A 25,920-nucleotide genomic window follows, 5' to 3' on the forward strand; every position below is an offset into this window, starting at 1 on the left:
CACAATCAAGAGTATATCAAGCCATCCCTACATTTCCTGTGTACCCTGTATTGTCAGTTCAGACATCTCAAAGAAGCCTATCCACCTGGCTTCACTGAATTGCAACAGACATCAATTTCTTAATTTTGTAACACCCCATAACAAGTTTTGTGAAGCTAATACAGATGAGATTTTCAGTTACATCTTTGTCTGGTTTAGTCTTTGATAACAATTCTGTGGAGCCTTTTGGTGCCTGAATGTGGCACTTTGTGGTAGATACCACAACACAGCATTCTCACCTGGTGATTACTGCTCTTCAGCACAAAAAAACTGCATGAACTGTTGTAAACAGACTTTAACCCACTGAGGAAAAAAAAAGACAACTGAACAGAGCATTCTGGAAAAAATATGTCTTAAAAATAGTTGAAACCAGGTATTCAATCCATTAGTGGAGTAGGGAACATAACAAAAATGTCCCCAGTTGTAACAGATTTGAAAATTCATAACACGACATTTTTCATGCAATCTTTAATGTTCAAACCGTAACAATGGCTACTTTTAAATTAGAGTTACAAAACCTAAGACTTCCAGTGGAGAGGTGTTGCAAGAGTTGACATGTATAAGAATATTTCTCCCAAAAGCTAAAAGATTTTTAACCAAGGACCGCAAATACTTGGCAACTTGAGTATCTCTACACAAGTACAATGCCATTCAGATTCTTTTACAAATATGTCAGTTTTAGTGTTTCAGTAACAAATCAACACTTGAGAAGAAGAGAAGTAGGAAAGAGAAGAATTTAGGGAAGATGGGTGGTGACAGAAGTCGGTGTCTTGTGTGCTCAGATGCAGAAGTTTGTAAAGATTTAAGGCTGATATAAAAACCTCAGATAAGACCAGGATATTTTTATGGTCAGAAGCCTCCCTCACAATCAGGTTGATGAGTGGTAAATAGTCAACAGTCCAGAAGCTGGTGGGACAATCACAACTCTGGGTGTTCTGTGTCCCACTGGTAATCAAGGTGCCCACTGGGTAAATACTCGCTCACCTACATCACAGGTGAGATAATCCTACCTTTTATGGCACCATGCTATAACCTCCTCAAAGGTTAGTTCCTAGCTAGCCGAAGGACAGGAAAAGGGACAAAGAAAATCTTGCTGCAGTAAGAAATTCTCTTGGGATGAGACGGATCTGCAAGACCTGAGAGGGGGTACAGGACCGAGGGGACAGATAACATGAGGAGGAGGGGACCACCACAATTCACAAGGAATGTACAGCATTGTGGCTTGAGCCCACTTCATCTTCTAGCAGAGTTCTCTTACACACCTGAAGTTTCCATTTCCTTAGCCTGCCTTTCTGTGTAGGAGGGTAACTTGGCCCCACTACGTCCATCAGGATTTGGCTCCCAGACTCAACAGGTTCCCCAGGATGTGAAGCCTGGTTCAGTCTTACTTGGATACAACCTAGGCAATTATACTTAGCATGCTAACTCAAAAAATTGTCATTTAGCCATTCTAAAGTCAGCCTTGCTTTGTACTCAATCTTTTACTAATGTTGGTGACTGGTTCCAGTAAAACTACTGCTTTGTTTTGTATTTTTAGTACAAAGTGTACTAAAAATATATGCGAATTTAAGTGCTCATGAAAAAATATCTTCCATCTCTGGAGACTGAAATCTTTTGCCTCCAGAATTACAGCAGGGACAACAGAGGTGATGACAGCACAGATTCATCCCTGCCAGCCCAGCCATATGTCTAAGCCAACCCTGTCTGCAAGCCCTGAGGTTGTAAGACAGTGAAGTCTAGGAAGAATCAGATTAGTTTCCCACCTTTGACCACATTGTTGAGGAACAATATTAAGGTAACAAATCTCACAAAACTGCAGGAGACAGCTGTCAAATGTCACTAAGTTTTGATTATTCCTATGCTGGACATACTGATGACCGTTATGCAATGACTCAAGCAAGTCTAAGGCTTGCCTGCAGGCCATTTATTACATGGATAGGACAGTTCATTTCTGTGGTTAGCGAAAGGGAAAACCACCAGAATATTAAAACAAACTTTTGTAATTTTCAACAATATATCCAAGAGTCCTCTAAATAAAATACACATTGGTCAGGTTTTATATACTACATTCTTAAGTAAAAAAAAAATCCACAAGGACAGAGGTAGGGGCTGATCCAGGCACAATTTTGTCATTAAATAAATGCAGATACAGACAAACCAACAACTGAGGAACATTGACAGAAACAAAACCAAAATAACAGATAACAGTACTGCTGTTATCTGCAGATCTGCAGGCTAGGCCTGCAGCAGTTCAGGCTTGCCAAGTCCAAACACAGGCCTGTGAATAAGGGTATGCACCTTTCATTTTTTAAGATAGCACACGTGTTTTGGAGGGAAGAGGCTCAGATAAAGAGCACACCTGTTTCATAAATAGGCACCTGCACTGCGGTCCTTCCAGGAGCCCTCCTTTGATTCACCTCCCATTCCCTCTGCTGCAGCGTCTTTGTGAGAAAACAGAAAGAACAAACGTGAGCAAAACCACTGCTGACAGTCCTCAAAAGATCTTGCACTCATTAATGGAGAAGAGCTTCCGCCTGTTCTGCCTTTTGGCTTGGTTGACCGCTGTCCTCACAGCATACTCAAACACCTGCTGCACTCCCCTGTTGCTGAGGGCAGAGCACTCCAAGTAGCCCTTGGCTCGCACATCCTGGGCGAGCCGCTTTCCGTCCATAGGGCTGATGCAGGAGGAGCTGTAGGGACCCACGTCCCGCTGGTCAGTCTGAGTGGCCACCACCAAAACGGGGATGCGGGGCAAATGGCTGCGGATCTCGCTGATCCATTTGTTCCTCAGGTTCAGAAAGGAATTGTGGTTTGCCACCGAGTAGCACATTAATACCACATCTGCCTGTTGGTAGGAGAGGGGGCGAATGCCTTTAAAGGCATCACTGCCTGATGTGTCCCAAAGACCTAAGCTGATCTGTACGCCATCCATGAAGACATCTACTCCAGTATTTTCATATACAGTGGGTCTGTAGTCATCTGGAAAAGTCTCAGAGGTGAAACGTACCAGGAGAGATGTTTTCCCAACGGCAGAGTCTCCCACCAGAACACACTTGACTGAATCCAGCATTTTATTAACGTCCAAGGCCAAGAGTGCAGTCTCTGTGCAGCAGGAGTAGGATGGAGAGATGCAGTGGTCTTAGAAGCCTTCTATATAATTTCCATTTAGTGAGAAACCATCCAAATCTCTTTACTTCTTATGACTCGATTCTGCCACTTGAGACTAAAATTTCATTTTCTCCCACATGACTCTGTTGGTTTTAAATCTTCAATGAGTCAAATGACGTTTCTGGAAAGTAAAAATAAAATGTAACATTTATAACCCACAGAGAACAAATCATTCCTCATCAAGATGAAGATGCCTGGACACATCTTTGGACAGGCATGGCAAGTATCCCTCACTGAGGATGATGAACTTTTCTATTTCCTCCCAGCCAGCTGTGTGTGCAACAGCCATTCACATAAATATACTTCTTGCTGCTCCACAGGGGCTAACAGTCTTAGCACTATTACCATTTTCCACTGACACAAGCTATTTTTTCCTTCCAATTGTCTAGAGACTAATAAAGTTAATTTAACTTTTATATAACTGCTACTAATACGCTGTGAGACATTCCCTGTCTCTGACTTTCACCAAGACAGAATCCTGAATCCCTAAATGATCAGTTCAGATTCCCTTGAAAATGTAGTCATGCTCTCTAGAGGTAGTCAGGAGAAAAAAAAAAAGCTCTTTGCTAACCAATTTTACTATTTAAACAATCCCATATGAAACAGTAACACAGAACTATTTGTGACAATGAGGAAGCAAAGACTTCAGGAGTGAATCTCAATTCACGTGAACCTGAACAATTTTTAAAAGCAAAGAAAGATTCACAGCAAAAGAAAAAACCAAAAACAGGGTAAATTTTTTCTTACAAATTGCTTTCAACAATCAAGAAACACAAGCAAAAGAAAGCCCCACTACCAATGCTTGCCCCAGTAAAAATTTCATTTGAAGGGAATTTAACTGTCCTGGCATTTACTCCCTTGTAAAACTGAACTAAGAGTACTCTTCAGAGTGTGTAATTGCTTTTGAGCTCCTGCCAGCATTCAGTCAAATTTTCCTATTTTGAAAGCATTTGTTTCTTCCTCACTAACTGTGTGCAAGATTCACTGCTCACACAGGGTGACACGCAAGATGCTCCGAAAATCACTAACAGCAAAACTGAAGACAAATTAGTTCTGATGAACAAGAGTAATTAAAAAGAAAGTATCACTGCATAATTTCAAAATGTCATGTGTTTTTTACATAAATAATATATTTCTGTTTCCTTCATATATGTAGAGACACATCCCAGCTGAAGGCTATTTGCACAGATATAAATGATGGCCACAAAGGGCATATACTGTATTTTACTGTAATGCTCTCCACTTTCAGTACCCTAACACACCACCCCTCTCCCTTTATTTCTAGAACACTCCAAGCTTTGGCTTACTCCACAAAGGGGGAAACACAAAGGGAAAGTGCTAAATGAGCTTAAAGAGAACATTTTACAGGTACCGACAACTGCTACTGCCCTGCTTTCGTTTTGTGCAGAGGCCATGCCCTACCTCCTGTGGTGCTGCGGGCACACCTGCATCTCCCCCAGCTCACGGCCCGGCTGCCGGCAGATGTGTGCCCGCAGCTCGCTGCTTTATAGAGGCTGTGCGCGCTCGGGTTACCGTATCTACGGGAGCCATTGCAACACTCGGCGCTTCCTGGCCTGCCGGCGACACCGCGGCTCAGACTGCCGCTCGCTTCCAGGAACTGGGATGGAGGCTGAGGCTGCTTCACGGCATTCCTGGCTGCCGGGAAACAGGCTGCACTGAGAATTTAAGTTTTAGTGGCAGCAGATGAAAATTTGCTTGTAAAGATTCATTAGATCTAACTCCACACTCTTGCCTTCTCTGTTCTCCAAACAAGCTCTCAAGGGAACTAAACAAGACCTTTACAAAACACATCTATGAAAAATTCAAAAAGCATGTGTAGGATAAACATTCAAATTGCTTGTATGAATAATAATCTCTCTTTCAGAGTATTCTATTTCAAAATTGGGTCACCAGTATTGTTTGAAAACACCTCACTTTCACCACAAGACAGTAATGTCCTATTCAGACAAAGATGCATACCCTCAGGAGAAAGTTTCCATGTACCAAGTATCCTTTCCAGAACAAACATTTCTTTGGTGCGAGGAGTCCTCAGTGCCTTCAGATGCATTATTTTGCGCATTGGAATGTGGGGGAAATAAGGATGTCCAAAGCATGACTTTTGCAATTTCATAAATGCCAAAACAGAGAAAGACAGATAAAAGGATTGTTCTGGCACTCAACTTGTGGATTACCAGGTCAAATTATGCTGGTTATTTTGAAAATATAAAAATTATTAAAGATTGAAAGAGATATTAAGGACTAGTGAATATGGCTAGTTGACAGACAATACAAGATGCTGAAATATCCCACTGTGACAGTGCAGAATTGTTTTCAAAGCAAATGATATTGTTCTACATTCCATCCAGTAAATAATAAAAAACCCTGGTATATAACAAGGTCCATATTGTGATCCTGTGGACAAATTGCCTTCAATGGCCCTGGTCTTGCATTTGTTAATTCATGTGCTTCCATATATAATTGGGACTACATATGTGCATATTGAAGCATTATCTGTAATTAGGCACCTAGTTGATCCTTGTTGCAGCCTCAGGGTAAGAGCAGCATTACTATATTAAAATAATTACACAAGTTCACCTCACTGGATAGAAGATGCTTGATTAAGCATCAACAAAAAGCAGTGTCCTTTAAAGAGCAGTACTGCAAAGTGTCCTTTAAAGACAGTACTGGACACTTCTGTGCCTCAGTATACAACCAGTTTTATAAATATTTGCAAAAGTTTTGTCCCTTTCTCTCATATTCTGTGTTGGTCCGACAGCACAGTGTGCTACAACCATTACAAGATTGCAGAAAAACTGATCACAAATTAGAGATGGAGTCTAAGCTGTGGAGGCTTTTTTTTTCATCCAACAATTTGATTTTCAAAAATTTACTGACTTTATTAAGATCATTTTGTATATGGAATTCAATATATAAACCTTTATCTTCTTTTATGCTTTTTTGGTTTATGCTTTCATCACTCATAACAACAGAAGATATTATTTGAATAGTAAGGTAAGACCTGTTATAAAATCACTAAGTATAAGAATGCATGTCTTATTCTTGTGTGGTCATGCTGAGTAGTGATCTTCAGTAAACTTCAGGTTTTGTTCCCTCTGTCTTTGGAATACAGGCACTCGTGCGTGGTTACAGAGATCTCGGACTTCACTGGTGGTGTGAGCACAAGAAGCCCTACAACAGTTGCCCTTGGGCAGTGTCTGAGCTGCACCTCAGCAATCTCACGCAGGTAAAACGCCTCACACTTGCTCATGGCTGAATACCATATGGAGAAGGTGAGTGGGGTTGCAATGGGATGGGATGAAAAGCAGAGCACAGCAGCACCGAGCTCTTTGCAGGTAGAGGATTCAAGTGAATATACATCCCATGAAAAACTAGTCTGGTATTTGTTGAAAGAGCTCTAGCAACAAAGAAAAAAAGGGCTACTACATCAAAAGGGGTAAGTTTATCAGCTGGACCAAATGGGATTTTCATTTATGAGAAGAATATCTCTGGTATCTACTATAAGATCATTGTGAGTATGACTTGCCATGGCTAAACATCTCCAGGGGATGGACAGCATCTTATGATAGGGGAAAATAAAAAGTCAGGAACTCCAATTTCAAAACCTCTCTTAGATCCTGATAGTGCACACTCAGGTAGGCTGGAATTTCAATGGAATTAGCTCATACATAAACAAACCATGCAAGCAAACAACCAGCTTTTTGGATCAGTCACAAAGTGCTTCGGAGAGTTAAAGCAGTTAACATGCTAACTATTATTGCCATTATCCACTCCCTACCTCAGTTGCATCTCAGCAGAGGTCCTGTTTATGTCAGGATAACAGCAGATTAATTTTTCAGTTTGAGCACTGTCTATGCTAGTTCTTGAAGAGACTTGACATGGCAAGGAAATTAAAATATTTAGACTAATAGAAGAGGTTGAAACCACAGGAGAGACTTCCATCAGCTGTGTAATACTTGAATGTACATACTGTCTTTGCCTACCTACTCTACTCTTTTAAATCCCACCTCACACAGAGGTGGGGTCTGCAAAACAGTGCCTACAGTTCTTATCCAATGTGCTGACAGTAACCACTGCTCCTTGCAATTGCACCACAGATATGTAAGAACTCTCCTCACATCCCTTAGCTAAATGCTCTCAAGGAGAGGAAGGAGGCACAAAGACTACCCTCACTGACCAGAAGAGTGTCCAGCTTTACATCTTCACCTCCATGGGCACAGTGGGCACTCCAGGGCATGGACAGGGCCTGAGAAAACTCTTGCAAGCAGAAGGAGGAGGAGGAAAGCTGGCAGGAATCAACACAGGGCAGAGACGCTGCTGCCTGGTTAGTGACAGCACCCAGAAGATGCAGCCCCTTGTGACACAGAAACTGTGGCTGTTGTGACTCCAGTTTGGACACTCTGCTAGATCACCAGGTTGTCAAGGTCACACTGCCTGCTTTTCTGCTCTGTGGATGAGGTGTACTTGCTCCATTCAGATACAATCCTCCAGATTGCTTCCACAGCACAGGTCTTCTGAAAACTAATCCATCAGCTGCAGTCTGTCTGGAGACTGCAAGTAAACAAATCCTTGCTGCACAGTCATGCATTCACAGCTGATTCTCTGACATCTGCATTAGCTGCCTCCTGTTTTCTTAACTCCTTTCAAGACAATTTTGATCTCTAGCCCTGTCTTGCCAATCAGCCTCCATCTACCTCAGAGAGTGTCAGCATGTAAGTCCATAGTGGCATTCAGAGGCGGCACCACTGGCTCACAGCCTGTACCTTTGCAAGGTGCTGCATCTTCTCCCCAAACTACTCCACCAAAAAATCTCCATTGAACTCATTCACTTCCTAAGGTGGCTACCACAGGGGTCATCACTATTCTTTGGCCCAAGAGAAAGCTGGCAGGTCACTCACTAGCAGAATAATTCAGCTGTTATTTGCAATACTGACAGATTAACTGCCAGATTATCTTTCAAGGTGCTTTTATATTTTATATTTTAAAGAATTGAAAGGATAGGTAGAAGCTTGGGTGAGAGCTTTTATACAGATATTTTATCCTTAAGTACAATAATTTCTTCAATGCCTTTCTAAAGTTAGAAAAGCAAGCAACATGCAATGACACCATATTTTCAAAGCCAGGATGTCCTGTCATCTCAAAAACAATCTCCTTCCAGAATTAAAAAAAAATGCGGACTTAAAAGCTTGGAAATTTTTCTTTCACTCCCTTGTTCACAAAAGTGAAATTTGTTCCTGTTTTCAAATTTCAGTATTTTATTTGTTAAAAAAAAAAAAAACAAAACTGAATTTTGGGTTTAATTTCTAATTTATGAAATTTCGAGAAACTAGAGAACCACTTTTTTAGAAACCTTTGCAAAAAATCACTTCTGGATCAAGTCAACACCTGAAAATACCTCTGTTTCTTTCTCTGGCAGTTTTAACCACTGCAAATGAAGAGAAAGATTTATGATCAAATATTCAGTAATCTTGTCAACTTTATTATTAGCAAGGGAACTCAAGTTATCAGATTTAAAGCAAATTCCCTCATATGGAGAATGTGAAATCTTGATATAAAACAACAACAAACACAGACCGGTGTTATTTACAAGATTAAATGAGACATGAAGTCCTAGTAAAGGGATGAAAGTTTTTGTGTAACAAAATACATGTATTGAAACACATGCTTACACATTGCACATACATATAAAACCACTTAATGAGCTATCTTATATTTCATAAAATTTAATTTAATTTCTTTAGTAATAGTACCTATAATAATACATAAGCAATAGATAATAACATATCTAAAGATCTATTCAATTCACTATAGTTGCTGAGAAAAAGAATTTAACTCTCATTCTAATTATAGAACTAGACAAAGGAAATATTTCTTTTATCTTTAAGAACCCTCTTTCTGTGGCTAATCACACCTTGATTCAGCAATTTACAAATTACACAGGAACACAGACTATTAGAACCACTCCAAAAATTAACAAAAAGCCTGTAAGACTCATGTATTCATCCGAGATCCTAAATCTCTGAATAGAACCCAATGAGATCTGACAATGCTAAGTACCCACTTAAAGATTCAAGCCATTAGTTTGAAGTAATTTTTCTCCATGTTTATGGCATGGTAAATGACAAACTATGTGGCATTCATGGTATTATGGGTCATTTTCAAAAGGGATCCATTTTCAGTATAGATGTTCTCTACAAGCTGAAATTGGGGTCAGTCAAGTGTAGGAAAATAATCCCTTCAGAGAGGACCAGCTCACAATCCATTCTCAGTCTGATCCAATACCCTCAAAGTCACCAGAAATGGAGCGGCATGTCACGCCTCAAGTTAGGTCAGCCTAGCCTTCTCCTTCTGCAGGATACTTGATATATGTCACCTCTCTTTCCTACCCTCCTCTGTGTTAATTTTTCTCCTCTGTGCTTAAGCAGAGAAGAAATTTTTGAGTTTCACTACAGATGCAGCTGTACATGGAGCAGCTGGTGAGCAAATGTCACACACGTGTACGTTCGAGCACAGAAGTTCATCAGCCATCCGTCTGTCTGCTGTCCCTCACAGTCTCTGTTTCTGTACACACACACACACACACACATAAATATATAAATATATTTTAAAAATTAGATAGAAAGGTAGATAGATAGATAGATAGATAGATAGATAGATAGATAGATAGATAGATAGATAGATAGATAGATAGATAGATAGATAGATATAGATAGATATATATATTCACACTGACACAGAACCGCTCCTGGATCCAGATGGGGATACAGACACACTTGCAGATGAACATGGATAAAGTGCTACGTGCTAACCCGAGTGCTATCACACATTTCATAGATATGTGATTTGAAAGAATTGAAAGGATACTTAGAAGCTTGGATAAGAGCTTTTATGAATACTTTTTCTACCTAAATGACTTACAGGTCAAAAGCAAATTTTCAGCAGCTCTAACTGCATTGTAGCCAAACTGAAGCCTTGATAATATAAAACACATTATATTTAAGTAATTGACCTTAATTAGACTACTGTGTGTGTAGAATTATTGGCATGTAGAAATGTTTGGGCCTCAAACCACTTCAAATTTTTTATGCCACATCCTCTTTCAACACAGTTAAATTTCTTGAAGTTTGAGACAAATAAAAAAAGCATATTTTTGATTTGTCAACATATTTTGATAACATATTTTTGTAGGATTTTTAAAATAGATTTAACTCTTAAAAATCTCCCCAAATTTTTATGGCTGTTGAAGTACTCTTTCATTTAAAACCTTCAACAATTATTATGTTTTCTTTCCAGTGAGCCTGACCCTACCCCTATTTCTGCTTGTTCTTTATTTTTACCATCTGCAGACACAGGTATCCATTTCTCTTTCATATACAACTAACATTTCTTACTTTTAAATAATCATTCATAATTTCTCAGAGAATGATGGATTATTTGAAAGACTAGATGCATAGAAGTGTATATGCACATATATAGATACACAAAAATATTGAAAATAAATCTATGCATATTTAAAATCTAAGTATTTCAGTGATGAATCAATACAGTCATGTACAAAAAATCAAATCTATATGTGCATGGATATGTGCATGTCCCTATACATATATATATGGACACTTTGATATTAATTCATTGCAAAAGACATTGCTACAGATTGCTGTAGGAAACGTGTTGTGGGCAAGATAACTTAACATCATTTAAAAAGCTATATACATATTTTGCATCAAATGGATGCATTATTGAAATGGTCATGGTCCACATAGAGGTACATATGTATTTGTATGCACATTTACCTCCATGCACAATCTCCATGAGCAGAGATGGGGATAAATAATCTAAAATAATCTGCTAATGAAACTGAAAACCTAAAATAAACTCTATAGATACAAAAGGCTAAAGTCCAAATAATTTAATGTTTTGAATGTCCAAATTGGAAACCACTCATTAACACGCTAAGACAAAAAATGTGATGAAATTGTAACAGGAATTCACTACTTTTTCAGACTACAGTAATTCTGTCTGATGTCTGGCTATACAGTTGAAACTATTTTGAACGCTAATACTCTTTTATATAAAAAGCGTACAGACTTAGCAGCTTTCACAACAATAATCTAGGTATCTAATTGATAGAATTTTACATATAAATTTACATAGTCACCCATTGTAAACTGTTATATTTCTGCTGTGTATACAGCCATTACATTTATTAGACACACCTTTACAATATGTTGTTAAGGAGATGCATGGATTTATATTAAATCCTGCAGATGTGTGACATGGTAAATTCTTGAAACAAACTGGCATCTCCATATTCACCCTTGCATTTGCAGTCAAAAGGGCTTCCCCTCTTTCAAGCCAGTGCCAAGCCCAGTGCAGTGGAGAAGGCTGACTTCTGTGTGTTTTGGCTCTAACCTGTGGTATGACCGCGCTCCTCTCCCTCGTTTGCACACTACTTGATCTTCTTGACTGGCTCCCTTAAATGCTACAAAGTAATCAACAGTAACACTATAGCTACAAGCTAATACATGAATGCTACAAGTGGTATAACATGCTCCTCAATGTTAAAATATCCTTAAAAATTGCACTACCATTTCTCCATTTTCCTCAATGGATCCCTTGCAAGATCTCCAACTTTACTTTCAGAAGTCTCTTCAAGTTGAACTTTGCTCTGATTTTATAAAATATCTATCATAAAATAAGGAGATTCTCAAGCCTAGATCTTCTCCCCCTAAAATCAGCAGGAGAAGAAGGAGGTTCTCCATGTTCATTAAGTTATGTATTTGCACAAGTTTGATTTCAGTGGGAGGCAAAGACGGAGAAGGAAAATGTTAGAACAGATTTAGTCAGTGTTCCATGGAAGATTATTTTTGTATATTTTGTGAGACGAATAAAGTGTTAGATGTACAGGTGTTTTGAGTAGTAATAATGTTGAAAAAACAATACACAATAATGACCTCTTGCTAAAACATAATGATTTGTTTTTAATTCAGGAAGAATTCATATTTACTGCATGTCACCATTCCTTTTGCTGTGATGAACATCAAACTTCGGATGTTCGTGAGCAAAGCTAGCAAAAGAAGCAACAATAATTTGGTTTGGTATTTATTTTATAAAACAGAAATTCCCTGATAATTTTAGCTTTTTCCCCTTAGGATTGCTAGCAAAAAAAACCTTTTTCTTGTCTCTGTATACATCAGAGTGTTTAAAATCATAGTCCAGATTTCACATAGCGGGGAAACTGCCATCTTTAATATCGTTCTTAAATTTTGTGTGTGCACACATGTACATAAAAATGTTAAAAATTTGAAGACATTGCTTTGAAATAATTTCAAATACTTTTCAAGTATAAAACATACAATTATCATAAATTGTCCTGCATTTGTTGGCTTATGATTTTTATATTTTTGATCTTTTCAATACATTCTTAAAAAAGAGTTGTCTTCCACAATCTATGCCATGACTTAGTATTCACGCACTATATCCAGAACACAGATAAAATAAGAAATAATACATATCCATTATACAAGCAGGACCTTTTTTTTTTCTTACCATGCAGCCTCTCTAGATTTCCTTAATTGAAGCAGATAAAATTAGATTTAAAAATGGGCATGCCTTCATCAAACTGCCTACCTTCCATGCATAGTTATGATTAAAGCCCAATTTCAAAGGAACAAGCTTTCTTTTCTTTTTTAAATTTTTTTTCTAGAATTAGCACAAGTTATACCTGGTAGCTCAGATTTTATATTGATTTATATCTTACACCAACCATATGCCAGAGCAGAATATATATTTTAGTGCCTGTTTGCCTTTACTTTCCTCTGATTCCATTACAATCTTGTTCTCTTGCCACCTTTATATAAAACATATGATACTGCAGACAGCAGCAGGTCATATGGAATAGTTTAAGAGGAGAAAGGACTCTACAACCAAATATAATACATAAATCCTTCTCACTCATTCTTCAGCATAAATCCTTCTCACTCATTCACTCATTCTGAGTATTTTGAGAAGCCATTTCATATATTTATAGCTGTCATCCACTTGGCTTTCAGTTGGTTTAAAGATCATGCAAATCCCTACGGTAAATCTTACTGCAGAGTTCTTCAGTGGAAACCATAAAAGTTTTCCTTGATTTTCTTGGTTTTTACATATTTTGAATGAAAATGATCACACATATGAAATGAGAGATATTTTAGGAGAGAGATGTTTGAACATTATGAGAACATTTCCCATGCTTTATTTTTGAATCCTGATGGACTTGATTCAAACTCTGAGATACTTTACCCAACAGCTTTTCATCCAGAATTAAACCTCCACTGAAAGAGATGGGAATTTTAAAACTGACATTTAAATCGATGGAAAACAAAGAAATTACATGAAGACGTTTTACGACAGCTGTTTCATAATATATTTTTATAGTGAGAAAAACAAAAGCTCACAGATGATCTAATTATCTATCTAATTATCTAATTATATAGATAATTAATAGATAGGTTAATTAATAGATATTTGGGTACATCAGTAGCTCAATAACTTCAAAGTCCAAAGTCTTTACTGATTTTTAAGCACAGTCTTTTGATGTAAATAAAAGAGGCAAGCTGAAGACTGTGTGTCCACTGGCATGCCTATCAATGAAAGGAAAGAACAGTTTTCTTGCACGTTTGAAATATTTAATATTCTTTCAATAACCATGGCACAGGAAACAACTAAAAGAGACTCCCAGCTACACAGGGGTCTTAGTCTCATGCTTTTATATTAGGAGAGACAGTTATACCTATATTTTGACATAAATCAGTCTAACCTTCAAAAGCAACACACTGTCACTCATGAGGAGAAGTGGTATCACCAGATGGTACAACAACCTCAAGCTGGCAAGTGTCAGTTACGGGTACTCACGCTTGTGTGTGAGAAGCAGCATCATGCACAGTATGTAACCACAGCCCACTGTGCCAGCTTCTGCCAGGAGAGGTGTTTGCTCCCTTTCCAGCACATGCTGGGTCTTTCCTACATGACAGGTCACTATGGCTCCCCGTAGAGAAATCCCCAAGCCACAGCAGAATCCTCGTGTGGTTTCCAGCAGGTTCATGTGTTTTGTCAGGTAAAGAGACGCATGCCAAGTTCAGCCCCACCCTCATCCCTTAGCAATTTACACTTCTCCTTGGCTTCTGTAACCAAAGAGCAAATGTAATAGCTCGTGCAAAAGCAACACAGCGCTGACAGCAGCAGGAACGGTGCAGGGGGGAGGGATAAAGGGTCTGTGATAAACACAGGGCACGGGCACAAGCCAGGCTGGGCACAAGCCACTCGCACACCCGCTCTGCAGGACGTGCATGTGTGCACAAAGTGCTCAGACCATGCTGCCCCATCCTCCAGCCACCCTCTCAGCAGTGACAGACTGGGACTGCTGGGACTATCGCTCCCTGCCACTTTGCTCATTTAGACCTGATACACCAAGGTTTGTAGCCATGACTTCCAGTACTCACACTCTGCATTACAGAGGTTTTGCAGGCTCCAAAATCTCCCCTTCCACTGTACACTGATCCATCTGGTGGATTGGAACGGTTCTCCAGTTCTTCACTGACATAAAAGTTGAAGGACAACTAAATCCTGCTAAGCAAATAGGAAACTCTACTTGGTTTTGTGGAGAAGAGCTAATGGTAGGCTACAGCCCACAAATTTTGTTGTTACATTGCTTTGTTGTGTTTGCATGATCCTGCCCAGCATCTTAAGGCTATAATGCTTTAATAGTGGGCTTGAGACAGCTGCAGCCAACTTCCTTTCTTAATTGTGTCATAGCATGGAAACATTTGAAAACTGTAGATTTAATAAAACCACACGCCACTAGCCAAAAATATGAGAACTTAATTTGGGAATGATGTAGAGCTGTGTGGTTTGATGTCTCAAATGTTACACCAAGACTTTGAAAAAGGCAAGTTTTACAGTAACTTATTTTATCTCTTTTCAAACAATACTATAGAAAAATCTCCAATTTTTCATTTTATGGTCAATGTCAATCAAATTAATCACTTGAATGGTGCATTCAGTGATATTTCCCTAAGAAATATTCTACTGTTTCTACTGAAAACTATAGAGTCACAGCACCGAAATTTCACAAAGAAAATGGGGGGTTAAGAGGTAATTTTCACAGAAAATCTTTTACATTAAAGTGCCTAACTCACCTGCTATTATACATCTAGAACTGCACAGTGAAAGCAAGAGGAGGAACAGCAGAATTTCATCTCTCTGGCCTGGTGTCCTCCTGGCTGGTTATCAGAAAGCGTCACCGAGAAAAGCTCCTCCGGAGCTTCCGCTGGCACAGACCCATTGCTCTACAAAACAGGCCAGCCCATGACCGCCACCACGCTGGCTGCTCACTTCCTGTGCTCTGGGTGTGCTGCACATCACCCCCTCACTTCTCTCAGGATTTATATGGCTTGCCCCTTACTGTACAAGAAATTACTTCCTTACATCACTGGCACTAGCAGTTGTTACCAGCAATGTGACTTTAGCACCAGTCTCTCAATTTTGAGGTCTGATGCTCTTCTGCCAGGAGATTATTTCCCACTGCTTTGGCACAGTAAAATTACCTTAAAATGGGATTAAATTACAGTAATTTACAGCCATGTTGCTCTGCTGATGGCCTGTGAATCTTGCTATACATGAAAATCAAATCCATTTTTACATTTAATTCTTTACTCTGGAATTTAGTAAAGTACAGATTACTTATAAAAACACCAATTCTCTATAACTACAAACCTACAGATTTTCCTGGCTTGCAGCACCCAATCTGGGGAATGTAAAACTTGGTATTATGCCTCACTAAGACCTATTCTCTAACTTCAGCAGGAAGCAAGTGCACATGTGGCTTTTTGACCCTGCAGTTACTGCCCAAATCTCAAACAGTATTCATGTGAAGTCTGTACCCACTTTCTCTGGTAGAACTGACTCCATTTGTATTACAGATCTTCAGACTATATCAGAAAAACTATATCAAATCCCATTCTAAAGTCAAGTAAGTATACACATATGGTTCTTCCTACTGGAAAACCACAAACACTGACATAAATGGTGGGGTTGAAAATGTGGAATATGAAGCAGCACAATCCCACCTTATTCCAACAGCAACAGACACCAAAATTTGCTGACAGATATGACTGTTAATAACTAAGTTATCTCATTTACCCTACCTTTTCCTTCTGCAAGTATTTTATTCAGGATAAATCCCACGTTAAAGCTGGCTTCTGCCAGATGCCACAGTTCAACTCCTGCCCATCCAAAGGTGGAAACACAGCTGAAATGAGAAGTTATAAAATCTTAAATCCACATTCAGATTTTTTGCAGGGACTTGTGTCAGAGAGATGGTTCCAGCCTCAATGTGCTTTATCCTCATTCACCTTTCAGATTAACTGCATCTCATTGGCAATGTGACAAGACCATTCCATCACACTAGAGCATCAGAAGATGCAGGGTCTGTGAGGAGAATCTGGAAATGGGTGTGCACAGATGTGCACACATGCATATACACACATACTGCTCTGTAAGGGGACTCCACACCCTAAACATGCCACAGCCGGATCAGAAAGCAGAGAAGAAGCCACGGGAGTGACCTGAACACAGAGTTACAGATGTGGCCATTTAGATGGAAATCCTCCATCTCAGAAGGTGGCACAGGCATTTGTTAAACCCAGCAGGGCCAGGCAGCTGCTGGAGCCAGAGCCAACCACAGATAAGCTGTCAAATTAAAAATACTTTGAATCTCACTCCACTCCTAAGAACGTGTTTCTCAAATTCTCATAATAAAATCTTCACCTAAATTTGTCTGGGAACATTTAAGATGAAACAGAACAGTTTCCTCAGAAGCATGATGTACTTCACAAATGGGAAAGAAGACCATCATTTGAAATGTTGCAGATTTATACATAATTTGTATAATACATAGTCTATCACTCCTACATTCATAGTTCATACAACAGAAAGGAGCGTCAGAATCAGATCCACCATCTTGAGAGTAACTCCCATTTTTTCTTTTTTCTTATATCAGTTAACATGGAAGAAATTTTTCACACCCCTTTTTCTACTTTATATAAGGCCTTTTTACGCTGAGGTGGAAAAAGCTCTAGAACAAATGAAAATACAGAAAATGCAAGATGTAGGCCAGTGTGTTATTGTATATCTCAACACCAAGCGTTTAACAGATGGTATTTAGCAGAAAAGTAAAACTGATTATGTGAACCAATTTCACAAACTTATTAATAAAAGTAATTAACAAAAGTAAACCAAAATATATTTAATTTGATTCAGAATATCAATTCACATTAAGACTCTTAGGAAAAAAATATTGCAATGAACTCACCAGAGGCAGGAAGGTGAAAGAGGCTGTTGAAAATGAACGTTAAAGAAGTCAACTATCCTAGACGAGATAAGGGAAAAAAAAAAGAAGAGTGGTGTTCTGTGTTCCTGGCTTTTTCAGATAGACTTCTTTTTTAGCAAATTAGAACAATTATATAATTGAGAAGACAAAAAATCCAAAAGCTCTAAAGGTAACCAGAGACACCTGCGCTTACAGGCCAAAGTAGTCCTGGCAACTGGGTGTAGTTCATCTGGAGGCAGCAGTCACAGCAGAGCCAGATGCAGAGTGACGAGAAGGAGTGGAGAGGTTTAGCGTAAGTCAGCTTTCTGGGGAGAGCTTCACAGCTCTGCCTCTGTGGGTTTGTTGTGGGTTGCTATATCTTTCTGTCTTTGGTGACTACAGGAGCAGATGTAAAAACCTTGAAGATGGGGGAGGGAGGCAAACCCTCCAGGCTGCAGAAAGCTTTCTCTTTGTACTCTGCTGCTCCTGCAGCTGCCTCCTCCCTGCTACAGGGGCTAATGTCACAGCCCAGCCCAGCAGCTCAGTACGTGTGAGGAGAAAAGGAGCAGTTCAACAACTGCCCAGCATGGCTATGAGCTATTCACACACCAGTAGCAGAATGACATTCAGGATTTTTCTGCTAACTGGAATATGGCCCTCCCTGGAATATGGCCCTGCCTTTACAGAGGAGAGTGTGCACGTTTAACTAACTGACTTTGTGCAAAAACCCAAGGCACTTTGGGCTGATTCAACATTGGTGTGCATGGTTCTGTTGTAATTCAGTGAGGATGCCTCTGAAGTTCTGGTCAGGATTGATCAGTAGTATCATTTTACCAGCCTATATGTCCTCTCTTCTACCAGCAAAAGGAGGCTGAGCAGGTGAAGGCACCACAGACATTGAGACTCCCACCTTTCCCAGCACAGACAAATTGAGCTGGGCAGATCCGCATCACTTCCAGCTACTGCCACAACTACCACAACACTGAAAGCAAAACTGTGACGGTAGTTTCAGGATTTCAGGTGTCTATTGTCTACACTTTAGAATCCATCAGCACAAGAGGTTCTCCACTTTGTCTGATCAGGCAATAAGACTGCAGGGAGGGCACTCCTGTGCCATTCTCCTGAAGCAGCCCAAGCGCACTGGCACAGCAGGAGAGCTGCCCCTGAGCTGGAGGCGAAGGGCCCGGATGACCAGTGCAGTGGAACATCTGGTCCTCAGGCAGGGGCACAAGCACTGGCTTCCCAAGCAGCCTTGAAACCCAGAGGCACAGAAGTGGAAAGCAAGTCCTTTTCAGCAAGTATTTTGGGCTCAGTGAAATTATCTCTAACCATGTCTAACCATGAAACAGTAGCAACAGACTGCCTGATCAAGATCTAATGCCATGCATTTTATGTTCATTGCAGGATGGAAACTTTCTGAAGACAGCTAATGAATCGGTCCACATTAACATTATGACAGTACCATGCATTCCAAGATACAGTCATACTGCTTCCAAGAAAGATTAAAAACCAACAGAATAATTTACAAGATAAAGCAAAAAGGAAACAAAAAGACAATTTATGTGTAGATGAAAGGCAGTTTGTGCCAAAAAATAAAAAGAATATAGCCTATGTAAACATGCTTAGGCTGGAGAATCAATTTGTCTCTTTTCCCTACAAAATGAAATTAATTCAGTCGATTATCAACAGTGATGAAGTTAAGGAAGGCTCACAGAAGGCACTTTGGGAATCCTATCTTCTTAAAATCTTCAATATTCCTTTTAGTTTGAGACAAGATTTTGAATAAGGGGCTTCAGCGCTTCACCAGTTTATGTGAGAACTTGTGTTTCCTCATTTTCACATTAAACATCTATTCATCTGTTTTTTAACTAGGTTTGGGTTTCCCAACAACAGCCTAAGCAATCAGGCAGTAAGTTTCCATTGCAACTGTGATAAAGCAAATCAGACACCCAAATATTCTGAAATGTTTCCATCAGAAATATTCAGAACTGTCAGAAGTAGAGAAATAAATACTATTTGCAAATTATACTGATATAAATGTCTTTGGTGATCATCACCAATTTTAGGTCTGCTACAGAGAGCAGATACTTAAAAACGCAACTACTCTTCTCTATTTCATGCTGAGATTAATCCAGATGTGAAGCCATCTGGCTAAGTAGTTTGCATTTTGGAAATAGTGCATCCATCTGTAAAATACTTCATAAACAACTTTTGAACTGAGTGAACTCAGCAAAAAACCAAAACTGTAGAGTAAGAGATGCGTTCTAACATGTCTTGATTTCCACCCATTTCCCTCCACTACATTTCCTGAATTATCTTGACCCAATAACTTCCCAAAAATAGTTGAATTTTATTTATTTGAGATCTTTCTCAGTAACACACATGCTTCATGCATTTGATCCATTATTTAACTTCTAAGAGACCTGGAACTCCAACAAAAGAGCCTCAGCTCCATGCACATGTAGGTAATTACAAAGTTAGATGTAAAATTGACACCTGACCTGTTCCTCTTGATCCTTGGTTGTTTGTTGGATTGGCTTTTGGGAGTTTTTTTCTTTCTTAACGCAGTTTTTTGGCTCCTTTCCACCTCCTCATGCTGTGCAATGAAGGGGAACATCTGGCTGTGAGAGAATAGTGAATACATTAAAAAATACATTGCTTCCCTTTTTCAAAAACTCATTATGACTCATTATCTGTGACTTTCAGAAACAAACAACTTGTTGCAGAAAATATTTATGGGGATGGAGCAAAGGCTTGTAATTTATTTTTGCATTGAGAAGTAGGGTGACAGCAAAAATAAAGTCTCAAACCACAAATAACTAAGGGTTTATAAGAAATTATGTAAAATAACATTACCCAGGGTCTTAACATCGGTCAATCTACAAGAAAAGTCACATTTCTTCTTAATCCACTGCTTTTTGTCCCGCTTGGAGAAAAAAGGAAGGTGCTGGTGTTAGGAAGGTGGTTGAGATTAAGGAAGGATGCTGTTCTTGTCCCCCCTGCCTGATTTCCTTTTAATTCTCAGATTCACTCAGCTCAGATTTTGGTCTGCATCGGATAATGTGGTAAGTGCAATGCTCAGGAAGTAAACCATGACACTCTTTAACCCTACAAGCCTTTCTTCTGTCCCAGATGATCACTGCAACAGACATATAAACAAAACACAAGAAGAAATACACCTATTTTGTAAAAAAAGAGCCTAATTCTTTTTTGGTATCATTTTCAAAGGGAGGCAGGAAAAATGTATGTGGTCAAGATGCCAGCTGTGTGTTGGGAAAACCGGGATGTGCCCATTTGTTTTCCTGAATTCCTGGGCGGTATAGGGGAAATCAGGTAGGTCACCCAGACACATTTCAGCCTGGAGGTGAAGTCATTCCCTTCCCAGGAACAGATACCTCAGCACAAGGGAGGCTTCCTCACGACATGGCAGAGAGCATTGCTGAGGGAGCCTCTGAAGCAGAGCAGGCACAGTGACTTCTGCATCACGCATTGCGAGAGCACTCAGTCTGAAAGAGGAAATGAAAACGCAGTCTCACAAGCACTTCCTATGCGGATTTTGGTAAAAGTCTCACACGTTATTTACTACACCTTCATGAGCTTGGGCTTTGGCTCCTCAGGAACCTAACATTGTGGGTTACATACCCCTCAGCTTTGGTAGTGAGGGGGCACAAACTGAAGCCTAATAAAGCAGAACCCAAAATCTAGCATAAGGCAGGCTCCTGGCACATTGTGTGGGCAGAACCAGAGGCTTCAGAAGGTGAGTCAAAGCCCTCCAGAGAAGTCTAAATGAAGGAACATGCTTGAAATGCCACCCCCTCCCTGTGGACTCTCTTGACTCCTTCCTGAGGTCTAAAGTTCAACTTTCAATTCAGCTCCTGACCCCCTTCCCATGCCATTGCCTCTTCCTCTTCAGTGACAGGCTTGCCCTATGCTTCAGGGGCCACAGAGCAGCCTTCCAGCTACTCCTGCTCTGCAGGATTTGGCCCTGAGCTTCCCAGTTTCTGGGTGCAGTGCTGAGATGTGTACAAGGCACAAAGCAACTCAGACCTGGTCATGCCTGAGCAGCACAGACCTCTCAGGACCAAAACAGAAAACCCTGAGTTGATCAAACTTGGGTTTGGCACTTGGGTGCGGTCATCTCCATTCATCCAGCCTCTTTTCAAGACTGATGCAGCTCCATGCATTAACCCCATATACTTCTGAGGGAAGGCAGGCCGAGATTTCCCCACTTTCTGAGACCACAGCCTTCTGTTATCTCAACTACAGAACTATTCTTTATTACTTTCATGTTTCCCCACTGTGTAGAGGTTACTAATTAGTTATTTCTCTGGGATAGTTCTCTTGAGATCAGGTTGACAGCAACATGGGCTTTGACAAAACTAACATTTACATACTGAATGTTTTCTTGGAATACACAGAATCTGGTGTCCTAAATTCCTCCTGTGACGTCAGCGTGGAACTGGTGGGCAATATACGGGAAGATCACTTCCTCCAGAGTGACATGAAAACCTACATCCCCTTTCTTGAAAGTGAAGCGCGCTTAGGAACTGCACTGAGGGTTACTTAACTCCCCCGTCTCTCATTCTGAGAAAGCCTAGCATAAAAGTAGTCACATTATATAATCACAGAATGTTTAAGGGTTGGAATGGACTTTAAAGGTCATCCAGTCCCAGCCTCCCAGGCCATGGACAGGGACACCTCCCATTAGACCAGCTTGCCCCAGGCCTTATCCAACCTGACTTTGAACAATGCCAGTCTTGAGGTGTCCAACAGCCTCCCTGGCAACCTGTTCCAGTGTCTAATAACTAATTCAATCTTCTTCCCCCATATCAGGTACTATTTCCAAAATACTCATCTGCCCTATTGAAGGAACAAGATTCTTTCTGTGTTTGCCTAGCTGTGTTTTTTTTTTTGTTGTTGTTTTTTTTTTTTTGTTTTGGTTTGGTTTGGTTTTTTGGGGGTTTTTTTGGTTTGTTTTTTTTTTTTTTTTTTTTTTTTTTGTTGGCACTCTGGGAGGACATTTGCCACCTCATGGGGCAGACATGGGGCTTAGAGCAGACCTCTCTGACTGGCAGAAGCTGCTGCTCCTGTCCCCCCTGCCTGATTTCCTTTTTGTTCTCAGATTTGCTCAGCTCTGATTTTGGTCTGCCTCAGAGGGTATGGTGTGTGCAATGCTCAGGAAGTAAATCTTGATACCAGCTGTATTTAACCCTACAAGCCTTTCTCTTGTTCTAGATGATTTTTATAAAAAAAATAATTATGTGCTGCTTATGTCCAGCATCAGAGATATAAACAACACACTAAATGTGTGCTTGCTTTAAAAGAGCCTAATTTTAAAATTCTTTTCTTAAATTTTCGAAGGGAGAACGTGCAGAACGTGCAAACCCACGTCTGTTTCTCTAAACTCTCTGACTTTTGCCATTTCTCTCTCCCGGGGGGACATTCACACTTCCTTCCCCCACCTGGATCTAATGTAAAACTAACGCCAGTGGCTTTGCTGTAAGCATGGAGGAGGCCCCGGTTGTTTCCTCTGTGAAACCACCGCTCACCTGGGGCTGTCCTGAGGCCCAGGCCCCAGAGCCGCCGAGGCGCTCCTGGCGCGGCTGCCCGGCCCAGCAAAGGCTGGCTCCTCCTTTGGCTCCGCCCGGGAGCCGCCGGGCTGCGCCGGTCACAGCAGGGAGGTGGCGGAGGGAGCCTCTTCCCTCAGCAGCCCCGCCGCAGCCGTCCCGGGGCTCCCCCTTCCCTGCTCCCGCAGCCCGGGCAGCGGCGGCTCCAGGCGGCTCCCGGCTCAGGGCCCGGCACCCACGGAGAGAGCAGACACCCTGATCCCTGATCCCTGCTCCACAGTGCCTGCTCCAGCCCCAGCCCCGCACCCGCGGCCTGGCCATGCCCCGCTGGTGCTGCTGACTACATTCGGCTTGTCAGGAAAGAAAACAAACCAGGCCTCTTGCCCCGCTATGGGAGAGGCCACCGGGGCTCCCCTTGGGAAACAGCAGTATGAAGGCAGCAGCTGGTTTTGTTTTGAATGTGCTTTTCCCACTTGCTCCTGCTTCAAAAGAGACGGGGATAGTTACACTGCTCAGTCTCAGGCTCTCTGCCTCACCAGCTAGTTTCTCCTTTCTAGTCCATAGACATGGAGATGTTACCCCAGAAGAAGACTCTGAACAGAAGCCTGACATAGGTGCCCTGACCTGCTCCCAAAGGGAAGCCCCCCTGCCTGCCAGAGTGCATCATCCTGCCAAGGATCTTCTGCTGTCTACAGCATATTAAAGTAGCTACATTACATGGCTACCCTGATAAATGCTCAAACCTGTCTATATGGCACTGCAAGACAGTAAAAGGAGATAATCTGGAAAGGCAAGAAGGGCACACAGGTGAAGAAGCCTACTTTTACTCTGATTTTGAGACCCAGAATCCAAGACAATGCCTTGTGAGTTAGCTGACATGGAGCAAACACTGTTATAGAGAGCTCGCACACACCAGCTTCACAGGGCTGCCATTTCTTCATTTACAGACCAACCTGATGAAATCTATGGCTCTGGCAGAGGATTTCCACTGCTTGCTCTCCTGGCCAGTGTGTATGAGTAGCCACAGATGTCTGTTAAGGAGAGTGCTGTTTCTCAAGATAATACAAAAATAACACTGATCCATGCAGTTGCTTACAAATTAGTGGCAACTAATGAGAAACCACTGCTAGCCCAGCCAGGCCCCACGATGCAAAGTCAAGCAACCTCACGGGGGACCTTCCCTATCATGGTATTCAAGAAGACTGTGCCACCAGTAATATCCACAGTGACACAGAACTTCACCAAACAGCACAATGTCTTTATGTTGGTTTCCAAACAGACTGATCTGTCCAAGCATCCAACCTGCAAAACTAACCCAGGGCAGCTGATGGAGAAACCCTGACACTACCATCTTCAAACCTGTGCGCAAAAATGAACTTGTCTTGCCCACCTCTAGCCCAGAGCAGCAAGTGTATTTTGAAAACCAACTCTACCCCACCCATCTATAAAGAAGAAAAAGATTCACCAAAATAATAGTCCAAATACAGTATCTCCCTCTGAGGAAACAATGAACAGCACGTGATGTGTAATAACATCCTTTAGCACCTGTCATACAGAGAAACAACTCTGCTCTGGTAGGGGCACAGTAAGAAGTGCGGCCACCATCACTCTATGCCATTGGCAAGGGCACCACCTATTGTCAGGCTACCTGACACATTCCACCGGCAGACACATTTAATTATGCTTTAATAATTTGAGCTGACAAACTGTTTGTCTCTAGCAATATTTTTATTTTACCACAGTACAGTTTTCAGTCCTAAAGTTCAAATAATTTTCCTAAGTAAGAACAGACTACAATACCCTATTACTCTTATTTAAATAGGGAGACAGACTCTCAGAAGTGCACAGGGTTTCTTTGGAAGAACAAGCTCCCATCTGGAAGCAGTGAGGTGCTCAAGACTATCCCAGCACACAGGAAGAAAAGGGCATGAACTGAAACAGAAACTGGTGAGTCAGGATGGAATGCAAGTTAGGAGTTAAGCTGCTTCAAGACAGAAGGCAAGTCCAGGAGCAGTACCTCTACTTTAAAACATCAAATTGAGACTAATGCCCAAGCTGGACCTTCAGCCACACTGCCAGAGCAGGGAGTCCTGTAAGTAAAGAGCACAGAACTAGTGAGACGTTTACCAATGCTGCGGTCTAAGAACCGTGGCTCAGGATCAGCCACGTCACATTTAAACCAGCATCTGCCAAGCTTCCACATCTTCCCAAAACCTGTTTTCCCTGCTCTCTTGAACAGCTTATGAGTTGAGTTAGTGCTTTGCTGTGGAAATGCACAAGCCTGACTTGTTTCTGCAGTCAACCAAGCTGCAAGGCAATAAAGCCATAGGAATGATTCTGCAGGAGTCATCTGGGGTCACAGCAAGTTTCCTCAAACTGAGCTAATAAAACAGGTTAGACTCCAGTCAGCACTTTGGTGTCATGCCACACTTCCAGGACAATACCTGCACCTGACCAGAACGGGGCAGGCATGGGAAAAGCCAGGCTTGCTAGCTCTGTATCTACCACGGTACAGCGCTGGGCTCTCTCAGGATCCACTCTCACTGCCTCTGATCCACGGGCTCCTGCTAAATGAGGCCTCTGCAGAACACTTCCCTCCCCCAAAGCCCCACTGCTGCAGTGGTCAGACCACTCCTCCCCTTGGTGTACACTGCTGCTGTCACTCTCCCATGAGTAAGCCAGCCTGGAATAGCATCTCTTCAGCTACTTCAGGTCAAAAAAAAAAAATCTGAAACCATGACCCTCGTTCTCAGTAATTTGAGCATTCAGCTCGCACTC

The 25,920-nt window shown here is 41.1% G+C and overlaps 1 protein-coding gene across 2 annotated transcripts; it reads right to left on the reverse strand.

Moving 5' to 3' along the window:
- Positions 1 to 308: 308 nt before the first annotated feature.
- Positions 309 to 20,156, reverse strand: RHOH (ras homolog family member H). 2 transcript variants are annotated; one of them, XM_063157394.1, is made up of 4 exons: positions 20,077 to 20,156; positions 17,579 to 17,601; positions 16,413 to 16,516; positions 309 to 3,328 (listed from the first exon to the last, which is right to left on the reverse strand). In XM_063157394.1, the coding sequence occupies exon 4, from the start codon at positions 3,107 to 3,109 to the stop codon at positions 2,534 to 2,536; it is 576 nt and encodes a 191-aa protein (XP_063013464.1). In that variant the 5' UTR covers positions 3,110 to 3,328; positions 16,413 to 16,516; positions 17,579 to 17,601; positions 20,077 to 20,156; the 3' UTR covers positions 309 to 2,533. The 2 variants fall into 2 exon arrangements, with proteins under 2 accessions (XP_063013464.1, XP_063013463.1); XM_063157393.1 differs by lacking the exon at positions 20,077 to 20,156 and adding an exon at positions 17,790 to 18,013 and having other exon boundaries at positions 17,579 to 17,635.
- Between the last annotated feature and the right edge of the window lie 5,764 nt (positions 20,157 to 25,920).

The sequence above is a fragment of the Melospiza melodia genome, chromosome 5, assembly GCF_035770615.1.
Source record: "Melospiza melodia melodia isolate bMelMel2 chromosome 5, bMelMel2.pri, whole genome shotgun sequence".
NCBI lineage: Eukaryota > Metazoa > Chordata > Aves > Passeriformes > Passerellidae > Melospiza > Melospiza melodia.